The sequence below is a fragment of the Anopheles moucheti genome, chromosome 2 (genome assembly GCF_943734755.1).
Source record: "Anopheles moucheti chromosome 2, idAnoMoucSN_F20_07, whole genome shotgun sequence".
In the NCBI taxonomy this organism is placed as follows: Eukaryota; Metazoa; Arthropoda; class Insecta; order Diptera; family Culicidae; genus Anopheles; species Anopheles moucheti.
Genome location: NC_069140.1, coordinates 16153838 through 16180485, shown reverse-complemented (window position 1 = coordinate 16180485; position 26648 = coordinate 16153838). Strand labels below are relative to the sequence as shown.

At 47.6% G+C, this 26648-nt stretch overlaps 2 protein-coding genes across 5 annotated transcripts in view; one reads left to right on the top strand and one right to left on the bottom strand.

Annotated features, from left to right (window-relative positions):
* LOC128310434 (uncharacterized) overlaps positions 1–26648 on the bottom strand; it is a 162911-nt gene that overhangs the window by 123192 nt on the left and 13071 nt on the right. The gene's annotated exons all lie outside the window — the stretch shown is intronic.
* On the top strand, positions 13057–14955 carry LOC128310433 (organic cation transporter protein-like). The gene is made up of 4 exons (XM_053047074.1): positions 13057–13232; positions 13294–13531; positions 13598–14507; positions 14576–14955. The coding sequence occupies exons 1-4, from the start codon at positions 13057–13059 to the stop codon at positions 14953–14955; spliced, it is 1704 nt and encodes a 567-aa protein (XP_052903034.1).

Sequence of the window (26648 nt, the reverse complement as noted above, 5' to 3'; positions counted from 1 at the left end):
TTCGCAGGGATGAAAAGCAGGTCATTTGAATGCTATTAGGCAGATGACTGTCCACATGGCAGCACCAGCCGCCCCATACCGCTCGACACCCCGCTTAACACATTACCATCGTAGCTCAACTCATCGCCCGGCAAGTAATTCATTCTCCACCGGATGGGGTCAGGAAAAACGTACGATAAAGATTAGATCGAGCCGCTTTGTCTGATAATGAGGGCGGTTAAAATTAGCTTCACTTGATTGAATTTGAATGGACGTCAGCTAACAAGGGGTTTGCGTCAGAATCAGACCATATCACTACCAACAGTCATGAAGCAGATGCACTCAAGGGGAACTATTTGGGGATTCGAGCAGCTACCGAATAGTGAGCTTACTGGATCAAACAGCAATTGGGTTTGGTGGATTTGTCGAGGTTAGTAAAGCTTTCATCGGAGATAAAGCCTGCCTATTTACCGTGCCGGCTTTTGAGCCTGTTTGAAGCAGTGGATACATATCAAACGGTTTCTCTTTCAGAAATCTGCAGTTTTTGGAGAAATTATAAAAAGATTAAATTGTACATCGAGCCTATCGTATTGCACTAACACTTAAGGTCCCGTCGTTCCGTTGACATCTTTTGCACAATCTTTACAAAAGTTTCCATGATATTTTGATATCTTAATCACGCTACCTTTTCCGGTTGGCATCGCTACAGTGAATAATTTCACGTTCAACGTGCAGCTTTGATTTTGTAATGATTCGTGGAAAATCCCCCCAAACCGGTGCTTCCTCCTTATGAGCTAAGCAACTCCTTTCCACGTTGCCGATTCAATCCACGCGCTTCGGCCGTGTTCACAGGAAAACACAAAAATGTAATCTTCCTTTGTAATTGTTGCTCCTTGCAGATCTTCTTCGGTGGAAATTTGTAAGCCACCATTGTAGGAAACGGTACCGTGGCTCTACGCATTTTAAGCCCAAGGGTTGGCATTCAATTAATCAAAATGATCGGAATAAATCTTGGTTCGTTTCGGACCGACGCCTTAAGCTCACAATATCTCACTTTCCTGATGTATAACTTCACCTGGAACACGGAGCGTTTAGCCGTAGCCGTTGGTTGGCACCCTGTTCCGGCGCTCGTATTTCACCGGTTAGATGAGTTTCGGGTTGATTTCCAGCGAATTTTTCAACACCTTCCCTTGTGCCTTGTGTTGATTGTTGATTTATAATTCCAATTAAGGATTTTGTTAACGGCTTCGAAAGGCACAGCGACCGTTACAGGTGCGAATATCCTGCACACAAACACACAGGTTCCGTTTGCTTGGGACTGGCCGTGGTGGTGGTGGTGGTGGTGGTGAGACAATTTCAACCATGGCTGAAGCGCTAAATTAAAACAGTTTATATAATTAATTAATTTTACGACAGATTATCCGCCGGAGTGTTTTCCCTATACACACCGGCCGGCAATCGAAGTTTCCGGCACGTTCCGGGAAAATCAATCCCAGGGGTGGAACACTCAGGCATGCACTTCCCGCACCGAGAACGCTTCCCGCAGTGATGGAACGATTGCAGATCGAGGCTTTTAAGCCATAAACGAGACGCAAATGCTGTACCTAAAGTGTTGGCGGGTGATCTCATTGGAAAGCTTCCGAGAAGTTGTTAGTTAATATTGAATCGCCCTTTACCATCGGCTCAATGGGCGATCATGGGGCAGGCGGCGAGAGGACAATGTTTAGTGCAAATTCATTTGCACGTCCAACCACTAAGTCGCTCGGCAAAGTGTGTGTACCGAGCGGCGCCGGCCATGCATCGGACGCATTCGGAAAGGGACGAACGCTTGGGTCGGAAAGGAAAATTAATTTAGTTTTTATAAGCCTACCGACTCGAACGACCAGTTCCACGGACCATTCTGAGACAACTGGTGATGAATCGAGCGCACCCATATTTTCCACCCCAAAACACCGTACCTAAAGACAACCCCTAAGCCTTTGGGACGAACCAATCCCCGAACGAGTTTGGCTAGATAATAAATGCTTCGTTCGCAGCGCAGCGCCAATATCGTCGTTTAAGAACCCCTTTCATCGGTTTACGGCTGTTTGTCTATGGCAAAAACGCAAACAAAACGCAAACCGTACACGTTCCCGAGACCCGTATTAACGCCATCCATTGTGGTGGCGTAATCTACACACTTTTTCGTCTCCATCGGTGAGTGGGATTAAACTACGTCTGACCACCCGCTCTTGCGCTTGCTTGCAGGCGAACCACATGCGTCGAGCCACAGCCTCGGATGAAGGTCACATTCAAGTGCCTCAAATGGGGAGCTATGCGAGCGGGAAATGGGATTAGTTAAGGGGTTCGTCTTTGTAATGAATCACGCCCGATGTGCCGATGACACAAAACCAACCACATGAAAACCCGCATCTGAATGTGTTTTTCGCATCGTGCTTCGTGAGAAAATTATCCCCTTCGCACAGACGGCACAGCATCTCTAGGACGGCAAACACTAGGAACTGGACCTTATTACAGCTTCCTTGGAACTGTCGCGTAACGTTCATCCGGGTGGAAAGTAATTGGCACCAATCTTACGTAAGAATCCGTACACATCCACATTCAGCCAGAAGACATTGTCAATCATGTCGCCTGTTGCTACGGACCTTCCACAACCGTCGTCCGGGTATGGTGCGTCCCGTCCAGAAAGGAATGGACCAGGATGGAAAATTAGGAAATTGTAAGGTATCACTTTCGGTGTGAGTGTTTGGAAAGGAGTCCATTCCTGGAAGTGAGCGATTCGTTTCTTGCCTTTTGCGAACACAGATCCCAGCAATCGGAGTTATGAGCGTAATAATGATTCTCTGGTTCGCATGGCTTACTTAGGTTTGGATTACTTCACTAGAATTGTGGTACAAAAATAGCAAATCTAATCAAATCAAAGCTCAACCAAATGAGATGCTTAAACGGTTCAAATATTAGTAGCGATAGGCCATCATGTTAAAGTGCTAAAGCATAGTTCAGGAACAACTTTCAGTGCAGCTTTTGATTTAAAGACTTTAAGAGGCTTTTTTTGAGTACCTCATGCCGCTCGCAAAAGCTTCCAACCACAGCGAAGAATCCGGCCGGAGGGATGCGTTGAACGGCAGTGCTTGCATGATGTACGGCCATCCGGCTGTTCAAACAGTTGCTTATTCGGTCAAGCACGTCCTAACGTCACTCGGCGCTCAACAGGGCCTATCTCCGCCCGTCAACGACTCATTATCGTATCCCAGGTAGGTGCAGGGTACGCTTACCACGACAAAGCACACCCGGTTACGGTCCCGACCGGGAAGGGATCCGAGAGGGCCAGTGCGCGGCGGAGAGAAGCACCACGTTAGACATGAAACATTACAAGTGATTAAATGAGGGCTTTTGATCTTTCGTCGCCGCACCCGAGGAACGGAGTCACGTGTAACAGCGCATCTGACACTTCACATCTCTCATGCATGTTTTCGCTACGCTAACCGGTCCCGGGGAAAGCCCGGGTATCCGGGTTTCCTGCCTTCCAGCAACCGTGTTCCGAGAGGAGGACGACGCCCGCTGCTAACGTTTGCTCAAACGCCCCGGGAACGATGTGAGAACGCTTTTTAATTATGAATATTTCATCTCATGCGGACCCGTACCACCCGGGCCAATGTGGACAAGGGATGTAACAGGACCGGACGGACCAAAACAAACCTCAAGGTAGTGGAGATTTCTGCAAGATAGAGAGACGACCCATTACACGCCCGCGCACCGTCCGTGCAAAGCGCTACTGTTTTAAAACTAACAGAAGGGTCGGAAGATTCTCGACTCCCCGGCGGAAAACATGTAATGACTTACTTAGCTCAAAGCTCTGCTTCAACAACACTGGGGATGATATTTTTCCGGGCTCTGCCTTTGCTGTACGCTACTGGGGAGGGGTTTTTTATGTTGTTGTACCACCTCAGGAAATTCTCGTACCTTTTACTTGTGCATATAGTTTCCAGCGTAAGCGTATGCATCCGGAGCTTACCTGGGCGAGGGCAAATGATTCGATTCGGTGTTTTCTCAAATTTTCACTCCCTCATCCTCCCGCCTGTCTGTGCCAAACTGACTTCATTCTCGGTGAGTCACACCGGCAAATCGCACCGATCGCGCGTTTCCCACCATTTTCCCGCGCTTTACATGTTTGTCCGTCACACGGTGCCTGTTCCTGTTAAAATGTTACCCTGCTATCAGCCACCCCCCCTCGACACCCTGCCCCAGCGCGAGCAGAAATTTGCCAAGAAGCAGTATATTTTTATGCTTCTTTACATCCCCTTGCTTACATTCCGTTCACCACCGGTAACGGTGAAATTCCCCGTGCTGACGTGTTTGACTTTGTTCCAGCGCGACTTAAAGCAAACGTTGGTAAAAGTTCGTCTCCCCGGTCTTGTTGGCGAAAACCGGCGAAAAAGGTTGCAGGAGCGACAACCCAAAGTCCTTGTTCAATATTTGTGCACACTCGGACGAACAAAACCCCCCGGTCCTATCAAACCAACCCGACTGTGCTGGAGAGTCAGTTTTTGTTCAGCGCGGTTGTGTGGGTGTGGGTGTGTCTGTGTGTGTGTGTCGCACACCGAGCGCTAGCTACAGTAATGGGAACATATTGCGCTAGTCGGGAAAATGGCTGTTTGCATTTTGTTTCATTTTGTATCCCTACGCAGAAATAGCCTGCTATGAACCGTGGCGTGCAAAAAAAAAACCACTTGCTAGACGATTGAAATAAGACAAACAGCGTGAGTTGGGAGCGATTCATAAAGAAGTCGTCGGAGTAATTCGATAAAAATGAACATTTTATTAGCTAACGACGTTCGGTAAACAGAACATCATTTCATAAAAAGCTATACGAATGCACAATTTAAATCAAAATACGCTTTGCTGGAAGGGAAATACTTGAATGATTCATCAGCATTGGGTTAGAGCTCTTAAGCTCTTAATGTGTTTGAAAATGGTAACCATTATAATTAATTTACTTATAAAAAGTTCTTTCCAGTGACAATCTCTCTTGAAATATTCATTACAAATTTCTTCGCAATTTTCTTTGTTTTCATTTACTTTGATATTTTTTGCATGCGTTTGTTTGTTTTGATTTCCTTTTTACATCCTTCTACAGTAAATAGGATCAACATATTTACTCAGGAGGTTTATTTAGATATCCGTTACGTTTAACACATCATATGTAATGTTTTTAACATATTTATAACATATCCGTTAGGTTTACGTTTGCATGACTCTGTTTCAAAAGTTATTATTTAGCAAGAGTAATTGTAAGTTGTTTAGAATGAGTTAAATTTATTGCAAAGTTTTCAAACTTCGAGTTGTTTAATGATTTATATCTATTGAATTATGAATCTTCTCAGAATAATACAACCTTGTACGTGAATATATTTGACAGATGTCGTCGTGAGATTTATGCTATCTAACTTATCATATCATCTAGCCCAATGAATGGTTTTATTTATGAAAATAAATAATCAACAGTTTCCCTATTCCCCCGAATCATATTCACTCAATGCAGCGCCCCATTTCTACCGCAAATAAGCACGATAAGCTTCTTTCTCGCCATGACACCAGCGCCAGCGTAATTGACTTTCTTTCCAACGAAATTGATTAATTTCGAAAACCTCCATCCACTAATTACCGATTAACTTTCAAACGCGCCACACCCACCCCAAAAAACGGACACAGTCGACTCGGACTGCTCATTCCGTTGCCGGCTGCCGTGTGCCCGAACCATTAATTGACGGCCAAAAGGCACGGGAATAATTATTGAGTTTATTAGTTAAAAATTATACAATGTCCTAGCGGAAACGCAGTCCTAAGCGTCACAAAATATGATAATGAGCGGGATCGCGTCGGGATTGGGTGCAGCTTCCAAATTGGTACTGCTCACGTGTGCGTGTGTTTGATGTTGGTCGGTTTCAATAAAATGGTGATGAAAAAAGGCTCAACCAATCCAACCACACAGCCCTCGGATCTTTAGAGGATTTGTTTAGTGCATTGTGCTATTAACCACTCGATCTGTGTTCATCCACCCGATTGTGCATGTGTGGGACATCTATTAGGAAACATGTGGCCAATATTTGTGCGGCTCCCTGCCCGGGACCCACCACAGTCGGCAGTCGAATGATAGTGTGATGTTTGGTTTCTAAACGCAATTTTCACACAAAACAATAAGCGCTAACAATTATTGTCATCGGTACGTCACCCTCCGGGGATGTTCGCCCAAGTCGAGGGAGGGCCTGTCCGCCCTCCCCCACGAATCGCATCGCTGCTCTTGATTTGGCTCATCATTATCATTAACGCGGATTTTGAAAATTCATTCGTGACCTCCACCTCCGCCTCCAGTTCGTTGTCGGGCTGCAATTGATACCGAATGATCCTCGGTTGCCGAGTGTAGGCTTATTGGCTTTAATTGGGACGCGGACGCTGGGATGATGATGTGCACGCATTCCATCCGCCTGCATCCAGCTGCCACGAGCCGCCGAGTTGATTAGCACCGCCGTGGACCGACGGCAAAAACATGAAAGGGATTGGTTCCGATGGCAAATTTGTCCCTTCGCCAAATTTGTCCAAAAGCCTGAATACTGGAGTTTGATTGCGATCACTCATTAGTGTGTGTGTGTGCGGGAGGATTCCATGTTTTGGGAATTAGCTTACCGCCGACCGCCAGCACCGCACTGTGTTAATGACATTTTCCATTTGTGACTACACAGCACTGGTTGTGTTTCCTCGTTCTTTTTTTTGTAATTATTTGACTTTTTGCGTGTCCATGTTCCTATTCGAGCACGAGCACGAGTTTGCTTCGTACGTGCGAGCAGTAAACAGTTTTAGAGCAAAGTGCAAAACCGCAAACATGCGTACGATTGCAATTGCTTAAGTAATGGTAAATTAATGCAAATTAAAAGCAGCATTTTGTATGTGTGTGACATTCCTTGTGAGATCCTTACTGCACAAAGGTATCGTTCACACCTTTCCCAGCAGTATAGGATCCCCGTTTTCTGCTGGATGGGGGAAATGTCTCATAAACTGTTCGCTTTCCATCCCAATCCCCTGGAACACCCAATACGGAAATGGATTTAAACAATAAAACCAAAGACTTACTAACGATTCGGTGCGACTCCCCTTTCCCACACTAAACCCAGAAATCGGCAAAGAACCATGCAGACATCGGGCAGCAAAAGCGGGGTCCATTAAATAAATCATTGAATAATAAAATTATACACACGCCATAAATATGCTTCGCTTGTATGTTTATTCTCGTTATTTATAGTGGCTGCTGCGGTGATGTTTTGGGAGCGACGTTCGTACCAAACCCCAGTGCCGGTATCTTCATCTTTTATTGCCACCGGTTTGATGGTGAAATCCGGTGGAGAAAGCTTCGTGCGGTACCCGGTTTGACTGACTTGTTCCGTTGACAGATTTTACTGCTCCACGGCCGTAACCGGGAAAAAAGGGGCCCAGAAGAGTTATGGAAAGAAATAAATCGTTCAAAGGAAGTAATATCGATGGGGAAGCCTGTGTTCCCCATGTCCCCCTTGTTGTTCGCATTGCTGCGACTTGCAGCATCATTTGTATTTTGACAAATTTCAGCACAAACATCATCAGCTTCCAATTATGGCTAACTTGCAACACACACAAACCCGAATGCTACATTATTGATTAAAAACTTTCCATTTCACATGAAAAATGGAACCATTCTTCCAACGCTCATGCAGCTTGCAAATTGCTGGCCGGGGTTTTTTCTTTGCCGTTTTGCAGTCGGTGTAACGCTTTGCTGTACTCGCCAACATCATCCATCAAGCTTCATAAATGAAAAATTATGTCTTTATGGGAAAGATCCGATCCCCCGCACGGAAAAATATCAAACAATAAGCAGCCTGTGTAAATGGAGCTTTTTCAACTAGAAAGAAATGCACAAATAAAGCCAATAGAAAGCGTAACGAAAACATTCACACAAAGCGAGCAGAAAACAGAAGCAAAAACATCCACCAGCGAAAGGACAAACCCCGGACCGGACACCCAAACGAAAGTATTGAACGATATCCAGCACAGAGCGCGAAGTATAGCATGACGATGATAATTAATCGTAGAATTCAAATTAATTCAGCTGGAAGCTGGGATCTTACAAACGAACCAGACAAGACAATCGCAGCAACGGCACAGAAACAATGTGCAATGCTTAAAGATGGTGGCCGGCGAAGAAACAAAAAAACCCCCCGTATATTTCGCGAAAGAAAACACCATGTCCGAAACAGCAGAAAAGGGATTTTGTCCCTTTTTCATAAGGGTTTTTTTTGTTCCTTTATGTTGGGAGCCAAACCTCACAAGCACAGCATTCGTTACAATCAAATGGCATAAGAAAATGGGTCGAAATCAGACCAGAACGATGTCCTTTCTGTGGAAAAGTGCAAAATGAAGCAGGAATGGCTCGCTGGTTTTACTCCCGTCTTGCTCCCCTGTGTTAATTACCCAACATTTGCTCGAACGGTTTGTCCTGGCAAGGAAAATCCCGCTTCCCGTTTGCCCGTTTGGAGCAAAAACCGATTGGAGAGATATGACAACAAAAAATCGTTTCGCACAAAAATGATAACATGGTTACATCAGCACGATGATTGACAGCCATCTTTTTCTTGCCGAACTAATTTGCAAACGGTGCAAGCATACGAGGCCGGTTTGATGCGGCAACTAATGAGGCCTAATTTGTGCACCGTGCGCCGTATGGAACGAATTAAAAAAATCGCATCAAACGGTTGTAAGTTTAACCGTACCGTACCCGGCTGTAATAAAATCACCTCAATTCAGGGCTCAGGGTTTTGGGTGGGGCGTAAAGCATCGCGTTAATTGACATCCATTCGTGTTAATGAGTGTATCCGTGCTAGTTGGAACGTTCAAAACCCGCTGGAGACGGTGCCGTCATAAGGATAACATTAATGCACGTCATGTGACGTACGTTTGTGTTGTAATTTGGCACTCGCGCAAAGATGTAATTGTGTTTCGCACAACACACGGCCGACACGATAATGTGTAACATTTCAAAAAATTCCCTCATGTAAATTAAATATCTTCACTCCGCCCCTTTTTTCTCTCTCGCTTTCCTTCCACATCCACAGAAATTCACATCGCAGCAGGCCACTTACAAGTTCGTACGGTTCGTAAATCCAGAACGGCAACCCTTACCCTTTGAGGCGGGGCCCTGTGTAAAGTTTGGTTGCCTGTCTGCGAAGAAACATGCCGAAATTGTAACGAGATAATGCTCTTCTCAACAACAAGTTTTACTCCCGCGAGATATACCCGACCGCAGCCACCGGGCCATTGCCGGGCCCGGGCCGATTGTCGGCAAAGAAACCTCCAGAACCTGCGGCACCACAATCATACATTCGCAAAACCCCGAATACCCCCCACCCGGAACGAGGTGTGGGTCAGGGTTTTGGCAAAGTTTTTACCTCAAATCTTCTCCACTTTCCCACAATCTCAGCCCCTTTCCCTCCTCTTCCACACACACACACACCCTCCATTCTAACACTCCTTCCTTCTCATCATTTGGTAAAGTTTTACACCACAAAATGGGACAGTGTTTGCCTTTGTCGTATTCTTTTTTTTTTACTGTTTGTTTCGGCTTTCCCGGAAGGTACGCCATTTCACCTTCCAGTTTTATCATGATTATTTTCTCCGCTCTTTTGCAACAATTATTCACACGCACAGCCACGGAATGATTTTATTTATTTTCGTACCTCGTCGTACCGAAACGATGACGATTCGTCTCGTTGATGAGTGGGGGGGGGGGGGGGTGGAAGGGGTAGGGGAAGGGGAGGGTGATAAAGTTTTTCTTAACCCCCTAATTGAAAGCACTCATCCAAGCGTGTTCCAAGCGTGAACGAGCGCTAAGGGCCGGAATGTCACTCATGGAAAAGCTGTTCTTCCTTTGGCAAACGTTCATACCGAGCTCGGAATTGGAACCCCGTCACAAAGCACAAATAGGAGAAGCAACAACAACAAAAAAAACACCGAAGGAGAATAATAATATTTACTGGCAGCATTGGCATTGCCCGGGGCAACCAGCTGCCAGCAACAATGTCGTAGTAGAAGTGTCTTGCTAAACGAACCAATATGGAGCGAACGCGATGGGCGGGGAGTGCCAGCGCCTTCCACGCGAGACTCCCGCTCAGCAAACAACACAGCGAACGCCAGCCGAAGGACGAACTGAACAGAACTGATCGATCGATGGTTGCAACAGCAACCACAGCAACAAAATACATCGTTCAACGTGGATGGATCATGAAATCAGCGATTCGATGTCGTTGCCGTTATGAAGCCTTCCTTCGCGAGCGCTAGCAAGGACTCGCGTAATCAGACGCGTTTGTATGTTTTCCCTGTATTTTTCCCTCAGTTTCTTGCATTTGCATAATGATTATTTTACACTTCGATCGTGACAAGGTGCCGGTGACGACCGTTCAGCAGGGCACGAGCAGCTGCCACGCGCGAAAGACTCTCTTTCTCGCGAGCAAAATAAATAAAAAAGGTAAATGCAAAAGAAATGGATGTAAGCAAACAAGATCGAACCCCACCGCGGGTAGAACAAAGCAAGAAAGTAATTTTCTACCGAAGCACACCGCACAAAACAGGCGGTTCGACATTTCCACAGGTTGTTGTTTTGTGCCACGGCACTCGGCACAAAGTCAGGCGGTGTCTTTCTTCTCGGAATCGGAGGACAAATTCAAACAACCCATAAAGAAACCCCCCCCCATTATCCATCCCGTTGTGAATCGCGATCTGCTCGCTCAATAATTGCTCGTCGACGGGTTGTATATTTGGTGCGCGTAGTGGCCGTTACCGTTAACGGGCGCATTCTTCGACACACGTGAAGTCCCTTCTTTTTGTGTTTCAACCGACCGGCACAAAAAGGGCCACGACTTTGAAATTATGCGCCCGATACGCATGAAAAGTCACGCCGGTGGGGTGTGAAGTAATTGAACAATTCGATTAAGTGCCTCCACGTGTGCTGCCATAATGTCCACAGCGGCCAATGCTGTGACTACGGTGCTTTCTTTTCGTGCTGGTGTAAGGGCACTTAATGTTACCAACAGCTGCTGACCGCGTGAGTACCCTTCAAAACAGACAATTGCCAAGATCGTGCAGTTTTACGCATTTCGATCTTGCCACCTGCCTGCGTACCGAATGGTTGGCATGGCACCTTTGCGGTACGGTCGGGAACAATCGATCGATGGCGACCTGAGCGGCGAGGCATATCGCTTTTGCTGGACATAAATTCACACTTCTGTTTGAAGAGTCGGAACTCGTATCCCACTCGCCTACTCGATATGTGTGGAGGGGGAGTGCCCATGTGTCAAACGGTGGCGAATTTATCTGACATCTGAGTTGCCGTCGAATGGTGCGGTTAAGGGGTTCTTTTTTTCTTCACCCCCTTTTCATCCCCCACCACACGAAACGATGGAAGGAAAACATGAAATGTCACCATCCAGCGAAGTCGTCGGCGGTTTTTCACGAATGTCACCCAGCGGTGAAGCGGTGGGAATGGCATTCATGAGCCCGAGTGTGACGGGGAAAAGTGGGAAATCGTGCCTGGTTTACCTAATGTCACCGAAAGCCCGGTGTCGAAAGGGAAACCTCAATGTTCGACGAAAGGAGCCAACCAAAAAAAAATATCCTTCTCATCTTGGTTGTCCATAGGCTGGATGAACAGAAGAAAAAAACACATCCACGATAAAGAGAAACCCTTCCCTAGCGCTACATGACACATGACCGGCTTGGTGGATTGGAGAAACATCCCCCCTGTGCATTCCGCTTCGGTTTTGGTATTAGCTCGGTAGGATATTGTGTCGCCTCGACGGGATGACGCTTGGCGAGAGAAAAAGAGAAAGTGCCCACCGGTCCAATGTGATTCTAAATTGTGCTCCGGGCTTTTCCGGTACGATAGGCCCCAACATTCCCATTGTGGGTAGAAGGTAGAATGATTTATTTCTTGTGGTCGAAGGTTAGTTCGATGGTTTCCGTCGATAGCGGGTCGACCAAAAAAAAAAGACTCACCGTTTGCGAAGAATGGGAAGAATTACGTACGCAGACCGGATAGTGTCCTTTTGCTGCTGAAGAAGGTCATAAAAAAAGTGGCACTAGCGACGGTTCCAACACTTCATTTTGAGAAGACTGTTTCCCATGTTTCCGATACACAGTCAAGCGGTTACTTTTACGAGCTGGACGATTGTTTAAGGCACTTTCCGCAAACAGTGGGTTTCGCTGCAGGGAGCTGTAGAGCATCATTATTCTACGAAACACAATTCGGCAGAAGGGCCCCCACCGTGGCTCATCGAATCTGATAATAGCGTCCATAAAACGAACTCACCCTCCATCCCACCGACCCGATATTGAACAATTGCTTCGCTTCCACAACGATCTGATAGCAGCAAAACTCTCGCAATACCTGCCGCTCGGATTCGGCTTCATGCCGCGCAAGTCACGCGGAAGGTCAACACACATCTCAGCCACAAGCTTGCCAACTGTTTGGATGGCGGTGTGTTGACTGTACGCAGATAAACTTATCTGTCGCGCGACGCCACCCAAAGTTCGCGCGCCGTACAACATTGTCCACGCACCCTGCAGAGGGAATACCTCGACAGTGATAGCGGCTGCGTGAGACGCGAACCTTGGCAGCTGTCGCGGATCCATGCGTTTACGATAGTTGGCGCGGAAGAGCTGGGCGCGTGTGTTGGTGAAGGTTGATGCCACTCAGCATCGCTGCCAATCGCGCTGGTTTTGTTGTGCGTCGGCGCACAACAACTGCCGCCTGACGATCATCATAACAACAGCTGATAAGTCGACGACACCGGAATTAAAACACGCGGCCGCGAGAGATGTGTTTGTGCGTGAGTGTGAGTGTTTCTGCATCGTACGAGCCGAGTAGATTTATCAGGTGTTTTCTCGGTTAGTTTGTTGGCGGTTGCGTATCTGCTGAGCGCGATTGTGATTAGTGTGCTCTAGTGTCTGAGGCCGATCGACCATCCGACCGAACCGACCCCGTGCGACGCAGCCGCAAGAATGTCAAAGTCAACGGCACCGGCGCCGGATCGCGTCGAGCTGGACGATTTGCTCGAAGAGGTTGGCCACTTTGGACCGTTTCAGCTGTGGCAGTGTACACTCCTGCTGCTGCCCGTCATTTTTACCGCATTTTCAAACCTTTGCTATGTGTTTACTGCCGGCGATGTTCACTACCGGTAAGCAAGAGTGCCCATCCTTTGCCGAAAAAAGCTTGAATTCCCTTTTTCCCTCTCCCAGCTGTCACGTGCCGGAGTGTGATCCGGGATCTCAAACGGCACCGTTCGCACCGGACTGGATCAGAGCGGCGGTACCGTTTGGCGGGAATCCGGAACATCCCGCGAAATGTGAACGCTACCAGGTGCTGCCATCGAGTGCGGAGCTCGTCTGCGATGAAAGCCGGTTTAATCGAAGCGCCCTCGAACGTTGCAGCGAGTTCGTGTACGCCGATCCAACCGAAAGGACCATCGTGAATGACGTGAGTGCACGGTGACGAATTCCGAACCGGCAGCGTGCGTGTCTTATAATGGTCATTTAATTCTAGTTCAACTTGATGTGCGATGAAAACCTGTGGAAGGTAACACTCGTCGGCACGGTGCACAGCATCGGCCAGTTTGTGTCGCTCGCCCTGTCCGGTATCATCTCCGATCGGTTCGGACGCCGCTGGACGCTGCTGCTGTGCGTCGGGATCGGTGCGGTGCTCGCGATCGCACGCTCATTCGCGGCCAGCTACCGCGCCTTCCTAGCGCTCGAGTTTGCCGAGGCAATGTTCGGCTCAACGAGCTATACGACCGCGTTCATCCTGAGCCTGGAACTGGTCGAGCCCCGGTTGCGGGTCATCGTGAAGAGCGTCATCCTGGTCGCGTACGCGCTGGCCGAAGCCATTCTCGGATTGCTGGCGATGACATTTCGCGACTGGCGTACGCTTTCGATCGTGCTCTTTGTGCCGGGCGTATTGTCGATTCCGCTGCTTTACACCACGGTCGAGAGCGTCCGCTGGCTGCTCACCAAGGATCGACAGTCGGACGTGGTTAACATCCTGCAGCGGGTCGCCAAAGCTAACGGCCGTCCGCCCCTGCCCAAGAGCACGCTGGACGAGTTCTATCTGCAGCAGAAGGCTAAACTCGACGCCGAACGGGACGGGGACGCCGGTCCGAACAAGTCCTTCCTGCGGCTGGTCAGCGAAACCTGCCAGCACCGCCGTTTGCTGCTGCGTATCGCCAACTGTGCGTTCTGCTGGTTCACCAACGCGATGGTGTATTACGGGCTCACGCTCAACTCGGTCACGCTCGCCGGGGACAAGTACAGTAATTTTATCTTCATCACGCTCGCCGAGATACCGCCATCGCTGGCTATCAATTTCATTCTCAATCGATTCGGTCGCCGGAAAACGCAATGCGGCTCGCTGCTACTGTCCGGCGTGTTCTGCCTACTGGCGCTGACAGCACTCAAAGGTAGGAGTTCGACGAAATTTCCCATCCCAGCCCATCCCATTGATCGAGCCCCGCGTTTCCGATTTCAGACATCACCTGGCTGAATGTGGGCCTGTTTTTAATGAGCAAAATGGCCATCTCGCTGTCCTTCTCCACGCTCTACATCTACACGGCGGAAATCTTCCCGACAAACCTGCGCCAGAGCTTCATCTCGTTCTGCTCGATGGTGGGCCGGTTCGGGTCGATGCTTGCCCCGCAGATGCCACTGCTACAGACGCTCTGGGCACCGTTGCCGATGGTGCTGTTCGGTTCGGTCGCCGTGCTATCGGGCGTTCTGATTCTGGAGTTCCCGGAAACGACCGGCGTCACACTGCCCAACACGCTCGAGGAGGCCATCGAGCTGCACAGCCGGCGAAGCCGGCAGACCTCGGAGGAGGCGGAAAAGGGATCGTACTCTAGTCCTGGATAGCTGCCCTCGTCAGATGTCGATACTCCGTTGAAATATAATAAAACGAATGGTATTAGTGTATTATTTCGTATTAGTATTATTTCGTACAATTCGTAAACATTTGTAGCAATTATGAAAAAAAACTATTAAATATTCTTTATGGCATATTTAACCGGGAAAACAAGTAATCTTCAAACTTAACAACAATCAGACATCGTAAATGAACCATTTTGTCCGCGATACAATCACATTTCCTTTCTTCACATCTACACGATGCCATAAAAAATGGGTTTGGCTGGAAATTGCTTAGTTGGTAAGCAAACAATCATCCTGCCACCCCCTCCTTAACACTCCAGTTCTACTCAAGCCCTTCTTGTTGTGGGATAGTTTTTTGTTCTTTCACATAAACACACAACCCACGAATTGGCACGCGGGCCTTTCCTTTCTCATTTTCTTTTATTTCCATTGCCACAATCGACCTGGCTGTCGATTGTGCTTGTGTGTTGCGTTTCCCGATCCGATCGACTCCCGCAGGGGAATTCGTTGAGTGAAATGGTGGAAAAATTCAGGTCATCACTGCTGGGTCGATCAGTCCCAGATCTCCACTTTGGCGCTTTCATCGTGGAGTGGTTGCAGGATGAAAAATGAAATTATTTCCCGAGGGCAACAAAAAACCGTCCAAAAACTCAACATCGAGCCTACTGGCTCAGCTCCAAAGAGGCAGGCTAGTCTGGCTCTTGCCAATGCCTGCCACATTCGCTCGACTGCAACCGCTATTGGAAAAGAATACCGAAAGCTTAAAGCCAGTGAAAAGCAGTGGAAGTACTCCGGACTCTATCCGGTAGACAACACTCCGAATGAGCCGTTGACAGAAGATGGAAAATATCGTAGATTTGATGAAAAGTGTTGCAAAAAACAAAACAAAAAACGGCGCTAAGCATTCGCTCTACCTACCACCACGTTTCGTGCCGGGCGGAGTAAAAGTCAGCCTGTCCCAAAGGCATCACGCTGTACACCATTGCTCATCTTGTTGCCTCGAAGGGGTTTTGAAACTGTTGCAAATGGCTGCAAAGCGAAAGCAGATTCAAACGAAACCAAACCTCCCCCCCCCGGTACGGTTTCTCACCCTTCGATCGCTTCTGCTCTCCAACTCTGTCGATGAGACGGGGTGAGTGAAACGGATTTCAGCTTTACTCTTTCGCAGCATTTCCACAGCTTTTCTTGCGAAAAATTGACAAAGCCCAGTAGCAAAACATCCGGGGCCGAAGCGAAGAAATGATTCTGAAAGATGTGCTGATACACTACCTTCCCCGGGTCTGAAAGTTCCACCATGGCCACAACAACAACAACAACGACGGCGACGCAAAGAAAAAACCCCCCGGAAGAGAAAAAACTGATTTATTGCCCCGGGGCTTAAGAGACCATTCGGCTTAACGGTTTAAACACGATGGCTTTTGAAAACGTTCAAGACGCCGCTTATGCACCGCGACCGTGGAGACGAAAAACACACACACAAACAGACCGAAATTAGGGGGTTGGTACATTAGGAAAGAATGCTTTACGGCACACGGACAGCAAGCCAAACCAGCGGCCCAGTCCCAACAGTTTGTCACAGGATTATTAGTTTCATTTTATCGTTTTCTTAAACTGCTCGTAAACTGCTTATCGCAGTGTTCTTCCCGCACGAATCGAGGTGTTTCACAATCGGATGCTGTCGGAAACAGGATTCGAAACGTCAGCTCATTTCGCAAACGAGTTTGTTTTAGATTTTTCGCTTAAATTCACCGTCCATTTTACACAAATACGAAAGGCTTTCTTTAAAATTAATACCGCACCGTGCACCGAGAGGTGCAATCAATATTCCGCCGTTTTTTTTTGCCGACTTAACGGGAAGTCTATCGGTTAAAATAATTCCATGCATGTTTATTTCACTCACGAATGCAATGTTTAACATCAGCTCGTCCTATTCGCTAGTTGCCGGAAATCGGCCATCAGACGAAATGATCGTTATAGCAGTTTTCCCGATCAGGATGGCCAACAATACAGCGCGCGAAAAAGCGAACAAACGGCAGCCAAACATCAAAAATACCGAACCAGAAAGAATATCAATGCATGGAACGAATGAAAACAAAAAAAAAAGAACACGAACTCACTACAACCTGCCTGCCATACCTGCAGAACCGGTGCGTGCAACAACTGGCCCGGCTACGAAAGCCCGCTTCATATCCTGTCAGCAACACAATGAGCCACCCTTCCCAACTAGGTCGAGTTTCGGAGTGCGCCTTTTGCTTTTATTTGACAAACATTTGTGCACCGGAACAACGGCGAAATGAAAACTTGATGCCACGGGCAAACGATGCTGCCGTACAGCATTCCGTTCCTGCCCTCCGTGTCGAACTCATCAGCTTCCGCCTGTCAGTGGCACTCGCGAAAGCACCGGCGGTCGCTCTGCACCGAATCGATTCCACCGGGCCAGCCAGGCAGCGAACCGAATAAATATGGCAAAGCTACCAATTTTACGGTAAGTAAAAACAATGCACACACACACGACCTGACCACTGACCCCAGCGCTTGACCCCTTGACACCAACCAATCGAAGGCCAAAAGAAGGTTCCGCCATGCGTCAAAAATATCGCGCGTGAAAAACGCACGGATACAATAATAACAATAACAACGGTTTGGAGACCAAACTTCAGCCGGGCCCAACAATGGCTTCCAACCAAAATAATCAGTTTATTCCACGGCAAAGGCAGAGTCTTTTTTTGGAAAACATGGCAGCGAATCAACAACGCGTCATGTCGGTTTGCTGCTGCATACCATCGCACTGAGTGATGACCATCATCGGTGATGCTCTGCACCGTTTTGTTGGCCAGTGTTGACTTGCTTCGAATGTTTAGATAAGCGTCGCAAGCGCCGCTTCCAATCGCGCCGGTACACGGGGTCACGCCACCTGGAAATGGTGTCCTTTTTACTCTCCCACGGCGTCAAACGTACACGAGGGCCGGAAATTGAAGGCCCACGTTAGAGGGCCGGTTCACTGTGGCAGGGAGTGGAAGCAATCCTGGGTACTCCGTTTTCCGGCCAGGTTTTGTTATTAATGATCTTCTTCCTTTCCGTCAGCATCTGCTGTTGTGGCCCACTTTTCTGGGAGGCTTGCACCTGGTGATTTTTTTTTTGTTTGTTCCTTCTGACCAATCCTCATCAACATTCGAGGATTCCGGTGAATTATTTGATTAAGATATTCGACCCAACCCCAAACCCCAACACTCACAGTCCGTGACGGTCACAGTATTTGTGACGGTCCGAGCTTTCCACCAAAACTGGCCTCCCAAAAAACATGGATCGAAAAGTTTTGCGAAACCCAAAAACACCCACGCGATGTCCAACTTCAACCCGGAACAAAAAAAAATACTACCGTTGGGTTTTTTGGGGGCGATAGGTCATGGAAATGAAGCGGTCAGTCAACGGTTTGCCCTTCTTGCTGGGTCCCCTTTTTAACTGGCTCACATTTGCCATTAACGGGGTGTAACCTTCGGCCCACGAGTGAGCGTACCAAGATTCTGTTCAACGGCGGCGCAGCAGCAAACAATCCTTGGTTGATTTTAGAAAAGTGATTCTAATTTTAACCATTTTTTACCGCAAATATCATTAACAACAACAACGCAAAAAACCTTTGTTCAAATGTCAAACATTTGCCTGTGGGCATTCATTTCTTTACCCTTTCTAGGCCGAGGGTACAAATATTGTACGCGTGCCCAAGTGTTCCGGTGGTCATTATTGGAACGAACGAAAGAAAGACATCATCCACAACCAACACATCCTGTCCGGATTTTCTAACTACGTCCGAAACAAAGTGCCGATGAGAAGCACATCGAGTCCCCCCACACACACGCTAGCACACATTGTGTGCGGAATGCTCTTACGAAGGTGTGGCTTACTGTGGCGTTAAGTACACACTCGACGGACGTGATTCCAATCTCTGGGCAGCAGAATGTGCTGTCAGCTACAGTCAATACAGTCCGTGCACGGGTTTTCCCACCCGGTTTTTCTGCTACTTTGAGAGTAATTCAGTCTCGCTGTCCTGAAGCTGCACTTAACCGTACACCGATGGGTTTCCGGCCTTGTGGATCGGGATAGTGGAGCCAAAGCTGGCAACCCTGCTGCGAGATCCGGCTTTTTTTTATTTCTGGTCTCTGCGATTATTTACCGCCCGGGGTGCGATACACCTCCGGCATCGACATCGAAGACAGACAATGCCCTAGACAGCGCCGCAATAATGATGGGATGATTAAAATAAGAACGTATCATAACAATAGTAATGAAATTATTAAACGTCTTCTCTCTCTCTCTCTCTCGCAATCGTCCGACTCCGACGGATCGTCCAAGTGAGCGTTCCATTCATTCTTCTACCGCTCTAAAAGCAGCAAACGCTCTTAAACTGTATCTCAATGGATGCCTTGTTTCTACAAAGACCTTCGAGATGTTGTTTGTGTTAAAATGTTCGCCACAAGCCGTCGCTTCCTTTCCCGGTTCCAAGGGACCTTCAATCACGAGAAAAGGTCCATGTACCCATTTCTGTGGCGAGAAAATGGATGAACCGACGGATGGACCGGGTTCAGGAACGGATGGGTGTTTGCTAGCCGAGCGCTAGGATTAGGCCTGTTTGCCGAAAGTCACGAAACACGGCCCGGCGAACACACAGCCGACACTCTCGGCAATGACCATCCAACACGCCGGCAAACGCCGGGGAACGGTTTTCTCAGGATAACCTTAGTTAATCAACCAAACAATGAAATTAGTTTTTGATACGACCAAAAGCGAGAAGTTATTATAACGCGACCCTTTGAAGTGGATTTTCACAGCGCATTAAAAAAGAAAAGCGAGAAAAATGCCTCCGAAAGTTTCGGCAACGGCAAAGGCGTGAAAAACGAATCCGAAGATTTTTCCACCGTTGGAGCACTTTTGCATCGCCTGTCTATTTTTGATTCTTTGAACGACTTCCACGCGTCCAAAGGTGGCTCAACGGAGGAATTGAATTCTGATTACAGATCATTGGCGAGCAATTTATTTGCTTAAGATCCAGATATTTCCTACTTACTTTCGATATAACATCAATGCTTATCAGTTTCAATGCGTTTCTGCCAAAAGGCTCATCTAGCCAACACTATCATAAGCTCATCTAAAACGATGCTGTTAATAAGCACATCCGGTAAAAAGGTTATGATTTATTCCCTTCTTCCTCAACGCATTGATATGCGTAGCTGTCCGGTCACCACGGGAAATGGTCATTTCGCTGGAGAACCGGCGCCCAATGGCAAATATATCATCGTTCCATTTCCAAATGGTTTGTGTTGATCGAAGATTAATCGACCACCGAGTTCAGCTGACCGACACCATAAACAACGCCCGGGAAGAGAGAGAGAGAGGGACGCACACACACACATCCACACCTAGGCCGTAAAAACAATGGCCCAAAATACAAGAAAATGATCGTTCATGCTAAGAAGCGATGTTTGCGGTGGTTGAAATGCCTACGCCCTTGCAAAACCTTGTAGTCATCCCTGCGTTCAGGTGAATTTATTGCCTTTCCAGGCACGCCGACACGGTGGCATATTAATGCTCACTAGGACGCTCTCGACCTGATCGTTAAAATATGGAACTCATCCGTTTTGGCACGGCAATGGTACGCCACACATTCGACCCACTCGAGCAGGCAGGGAGGATTCTTGAGGCCTAACAGCGTTCAGTTAGGAACGGACTTCATCGTTATGCAGCGAACGGAAAACAGTTACGCCAAAATGGGCATCATGATTTATGTACGCCTTCTTGCCTTCGGGTCGGTCCGTGATGTTTCAAATTTTCCACGTGGTCGAACGCTGTTCCCCGTTTGCGCTCCAAAGGCACAAACAATGGCCCAACAACCCGTGTGTTTTGCGTTACGAAAAAAAAAACGGGCAGGGTCCGTGTCGGTATGTTTATTTATTTTTTTTCCCTGCCCCCACAGCAATCCGTTCATCACATTCGGGTACGAAATGTTTATGTTTTGAAAGCATTTTATAAAAATGGCGCAGGTAAACATGCGCCCGAATGTAACCGTTGAGCGCTGCGTAAAGCGTTCTGTCGTTTGCCGTGCCGTGCCAACCCCGTGTAGTTTGTTTAGCCCACTGTAATATAATCTGTCCAAACATTGATTCTAATTTCAGTTCCAATCATATGAAAACTCGGAAAACCACAACACCAGCGAGCACGCCTTCCTGCACCGAAAGCTTTCTCTCTTTCTCCCTCTCTCTCTCTCTCTCGCTCTCGCCACACCGTGGAACGCCGATGAACGAATAAATAAACCACAACTGTCAGTTTCGATCAGAGCATGCTGGGGATTGCATTTATTTACAGGCACGATGTTTATTAGTGTGCACACCAACACAAAGGCGACGGCAACTTCGATGCAAAACGGATGTCGGTAACTAAATTTGAAGAGTCCGGTCGCTACTGATACTGAAGAGCGATGGGCATTTTTCATATGAATCAATTATTCGTTATTAGATATGTATAATTTAGAGCATGGTTGCATTCACTCCTTCCGCAACATGCCGCGTGTGAGTGCGACCGACGGGTTCGCGGACCGGGCTGCCAGTGCCGGCGGTAGATTGATGAGCGTATCAGGTGCATGGCATTTTGTGGTTTATTTCGCATGAAATAGACCCGTTTCCTGCATCCTGCTACTGTCCCTGCAGTCCCCTCCCAGCAAGAGAGCGACCGTGATAGTGTTGCGGTACCGTAATTGATGGAGACGCCTGGTCACTGGTAATCGTACAGTCCTTGTTGCGCACTGAATTCAAGCGGAAGGATGACCATTGACCAGAGCAAATGTTGCCATGTATTTATTCAAACCATAGAAACCATCGAGCACGGAGTGGTGGCAAGGGAACAGAAGTGTAAACATTACGCAAAACGCTTGGTTTAAACTGATGGGAGATTATTTTTGCAATTAAAACTGACATCGCTGATTCGCCGTGATTACAAGCGCTCGAATGACCCGGTCTCTTCTGCCACCAGGGATAGATGGAGAGAGGAAGAAGGAGAGAAAGAGATGTCGCTTGAAATAAAGGCGTAATGAACGGTAAAAAAAAAAACACATCCCCACTCGGCTGTAAAATGTATTCCGACTAATTTAACAACTAGCGTTAACCCTGTTAAAGTTAATCAGGCCAGTGGATATTTATGTTGTTTGCCAAACCACAAAACTTTTGGCATCCCCATGCACTAACCAGCGAGCAGGTGGCCCTTTACATCTTTGATTTATTTTGTCTGATTTCGGTGCCGGTCTCGGTCAAAACAAGCGTGAGACCTGTCTGGAATAATAAATTGATTTGTCGATACCCAATTTAGCATTCACCCAAATGGGGGTCCCAAATACAGTTCCCCTCCCAGAACTCCCTCTCCGCCATCCACGAGTGCTGCTGGGACCGTAAAATGGTGTTGCGCCTCGTTGGACACCCCGTTCGTTTGCCCCGGTGGATAAGATAATTGCTCGGGATTAGAATTCCGGCAGGCGAACGGCGCGCTCGACTCGAGTATGCAGATGAGGTTCGACCATTTTATGGGTATTTCAGTTTCGTCGCCTTTCCTTAATTGCCGAACATAAATCGGTATGCTCGGTGACTGAAGATGGAGTGGCAGGACGGTGCGAAAGGACAACGCTTTTGGGGGTAAATCAATTTGGTCGGTTTTTCCATCCCAACGGGCGCATTGGAGGAATGGAACAAATCAAAATTGGATTAGTAGCAAAATAAAGTCAAACGGTGACGGCCGAACCAGTCAAAACGCAATTTTTGTTGCACGGCCCACCCTCGGGCCCACTTTCCAATTAGGGCGCAGGTAACGTTTGACCGAATCCCCGAAGCGGACGATAGCGAAGCCGTTCCGGACTGGCTGCTTCAACCGCTGGCACCCATCCGATATTTATGTGTTGCAAATTTCTTGTGCAAACAAAATCCAACCACTCGTCGGATGGCTCGCAAAAAAAAACAAACCGTTACACTTTGATAACTTCCGCTGCCGGAAATTTACAGCATCGTACGCATACGCGCCCCGAAATGCCATCAGCCAGAAAGAAAAAAACCCCATTTTTCCCATGCCCTGCACGAATCTCGCTCACCGTTGCGTGCCGTCACGTTACCAAACGCCACACCGCTGTCGGGTGTTGCAAGAGTCGTAAAGTTCAAGTTGAAAGATTTTCCATCCCCAAAGGTTCGCTTTCCGCACCAACAAAAGTTAACAGAGACCAACGCCGCTACGCTACGTGGTAATAAAATCAAGTCACCCCGAAAGAAAATTAGGGTAAAAGTCTGGGCAGTAATCCAATTTTTACCGCTCCCATCGTGAAAGTAACCTTCCGGACACGGATGGCTGGGACGGTGGTGGTATGGGAATGTTTGGCGAACCCGGGGCAACCGGCACATGATTGGACAGGGTCAACCCAACTGCGGCTGGACGATCGTTAACAGCGGCGCTCTGTCCCGCACCTCGGAAACAACAGCAACATTCGAGGTTGCTAATCTACATCCGGAAACCCATCGAAAAAAAGGGAAACGGAACCGCTGCATCCCGAAGGATTAGCTGCCACACAACACCAATTCCAGAGCAGGGCAGTAACGAAGAACATCGCTGTGAGGAAGCGAAATAAACGACACCGAAATTGGAAATTCAGAATTTTCATCACTTTCCATCACATTCGGGTACACTCGCAAAGCAATAGCAGAAAAAAACAGGGAAGAATCGGAAAACTTTCAGCCTTCCATCCTGCAGGCCCAAGTGTCGGTGGCAACAAAAAAAAAAACCACCCCCGATTGAAGGACCTATTTCCCGCTTCCTTCCACTTGCATCGGGAAAATTGAAAATCGATGATCCGTTTTCGGCTGGTCCTTCTTCATGCGGACATTTATGCGCCCAAGCTCTGTGCAAATCGGGAACGGAGAAAAGAAACAAGATTACCGGAAGTAAACCTAATCCTCTCCTGCAGTCAACACGGTAACGAACCCGACTGCTAGGGACATAGCTGTCGACATCGCATCAAAACGAACAAGCGTTAACCTGCCCTTTTCTCTCGCACTTTAAACGTTCGCTTTCCGAAATGAAATCGAAAGGAAATGTAGCACATGATTTTCGGAGTGGATAACACTGCTATCTTGCGATCCGGTTGCACGTCCATCAAGGGCCTTCCAAAAGGGGAGACCCCATCGTAAGCGATCGGTGCCGTGTCCGGGAAATGGATGCACATGTACCCTCGCATAAATATGTATGCGAGCGCTCGTCTTATCGAAGTCCCCATTAATGGGTAGCTTGTTTTTACGTGTGCCTTTTCCACGAGGTCCTGCAAAATCCTATTAGCATAAATCGTGGTTTTGATAAATATAATAATTTCACCTCCCACGGGGAAAGGTTGATTCGGCTGCACGAGATCCAGGAGCTCCATGCAGAGACTCCCGTTCCTGCCAAACGACATCGTAACCGGTTCGGGCTGGAGCTGCTCGCCTTAGCAGCAAAACGATAATCAAAAACCCTCCCTTATCCGATCCGTTCGAAAAGTTTCCTTTTCGGGAAAATCATATCACAACGTGTCGTGCGATTGGCGACGGTGGCGATGGCTTTACCGGCTGGCATTTTATCCATTTGCCTATCAACTTTTCCATTACGCTGGCCGGGATTATTTATACATCCCAACACCCGTCGATCTGCTCATATCTCAACCGGGGTGGAAAAGCGGATTACGCCGCTGAATGGAGGTATTCCGTGAATTTATTTCTAATCTTTTCAGGCCAACAGGCTCTCGCCTGACCTTAAAGCCATTCATGAAAGGGGGTACAAATGTATGCTCCTTATTAAAACCGTCTTAATGGGCAAATATTTGACGATGCTTGTGATAATTTCAACCCAATAAAATATTTTAACCATTCTTCAAACAACGCATGGCAAGGGCATATAGCCTGTTCAGAAAGTTCTATTAGGCAGTTTATTAGATGAAGCATTAATTTTAAGCTGTCTTTTTCGCCCCGCACGACGCCAACTCCAACCGTTTATCCCGCAAAGCGCTCATTAATCCTCCTCCCACACAGCCCACATTTTCGATCAACATCCGCCCTCCCCCAACCGGAGCAACTCAATATCGTTCTTTTGCATCTTCCAAACGACTCAGGCGACTTGTAGGCGATGCTATTGATTTTGTGTAAATTTTACAGCAAAATTATCAAAACCCTGGCAACAACCCCCAACCCAACCAATCGTCTGCCCACCGTCGAATGGAATTCGATGCGCTTTGGAAAATGTGCGAAAACATTCAATAACGACGAGGACCTCACCAATCGATAGATAGCCGAACTTTTAATTAAGATAAAAATTCATCCCACGTACCACGTTGCCTCGTTCGGTCGTACACACATACACACAGCCCCTCGTTGCCTAGACGAGAAACGGCACCACGTCGAACGAAGGCATTTTCCAAGAGATTCGGTTTCAATTATTTCCTTCGAGAGAATATTAATTTTCCGCTTTCACATATTTTATCCCCAACAACTTGATGGATATGCAGACCTAACAAGCAGAAGCTTCTGCCTAGCTGCTCAACATTCTCAGGTGTCGTGACCGAGTGCTTCAGGCTGGAAGTGTGATGGCAACAATGGGACAGGCTTGTATGCTATACACCAAGCAAGGCAACACACAACTTTCCAATCTTCATGATATCACGGACATAATCCGTCGTTTTGATACACTCGTCACTCGACGTAGTGGATTGGAATGCGCTTACCGAAAAGCTTTTCCGATTCCAGTTGGTTCCCAGCAGATGCATGTTTGAAGTCCCACACTGGAACACAGTTGGTTCCGGTGAAAATAATACCGTACTTGATTAATTTATTTAGTTTGCCAGTAATCTTACCCACCGATGGTGGTGGCCTACCGAGAAAGCCATAATCGGCCAGCTAATTAATTTGCACAAGTCGGTTATAATTCCAATCAATTCTTCCCCCTTCGCGATCGAAGGGCTCGGAATGCGGTTGTAATGTGCAAAATCGCACCCACACATACACACACACGCGTGTGGGCAAAAGTTTTTCCACACACACACACACACACACACTGTCACCATCGGACGCAACAACCAATTGTGTAATGAATTTTAATCCGCTCGACGGGCTCGGGCTGAAAGTTGATAAGAGCATTATGTTGCGAACAATATTTTTGCCCCACACGACGGGTTTTGTGTCTGCGTGCTGGGTTGTGCTATGTACAGCGAAATAAGCTCGCACACGCTTAAGCAAGCACGATTGTGAATGTCATCTCTTCAGCGATTCAGCTGAAGCCCGTTCCGATTGAGCGATTTCATTATGGCGCCCCTTTCTTCGACCGAGTTCCCGAGTACAATTATCCCGAACCGGTGAGATGGAATAAGAATTGCAAAGTTATTGTCCAAAAGTGTGTGTGTGTGTGTATTCGGTGCTATCGCATGTGAAACAAAAGGTGGCGCATGCAACCAAGTATAATTATGTGAATACAAACGACTGCGTGGAACCACACCGAATCAAAGAGTGAAAGGATCACAGCATTACCGCTTCGCTTTGCGTAACGCAGAAACCATCCAACCAAAATGGCGTTCGGTACGTGGCAAATCAGGAATGTTTTTTTCTCCCCCTTTGCAGTAATTCTGCCACTGTGCAGGA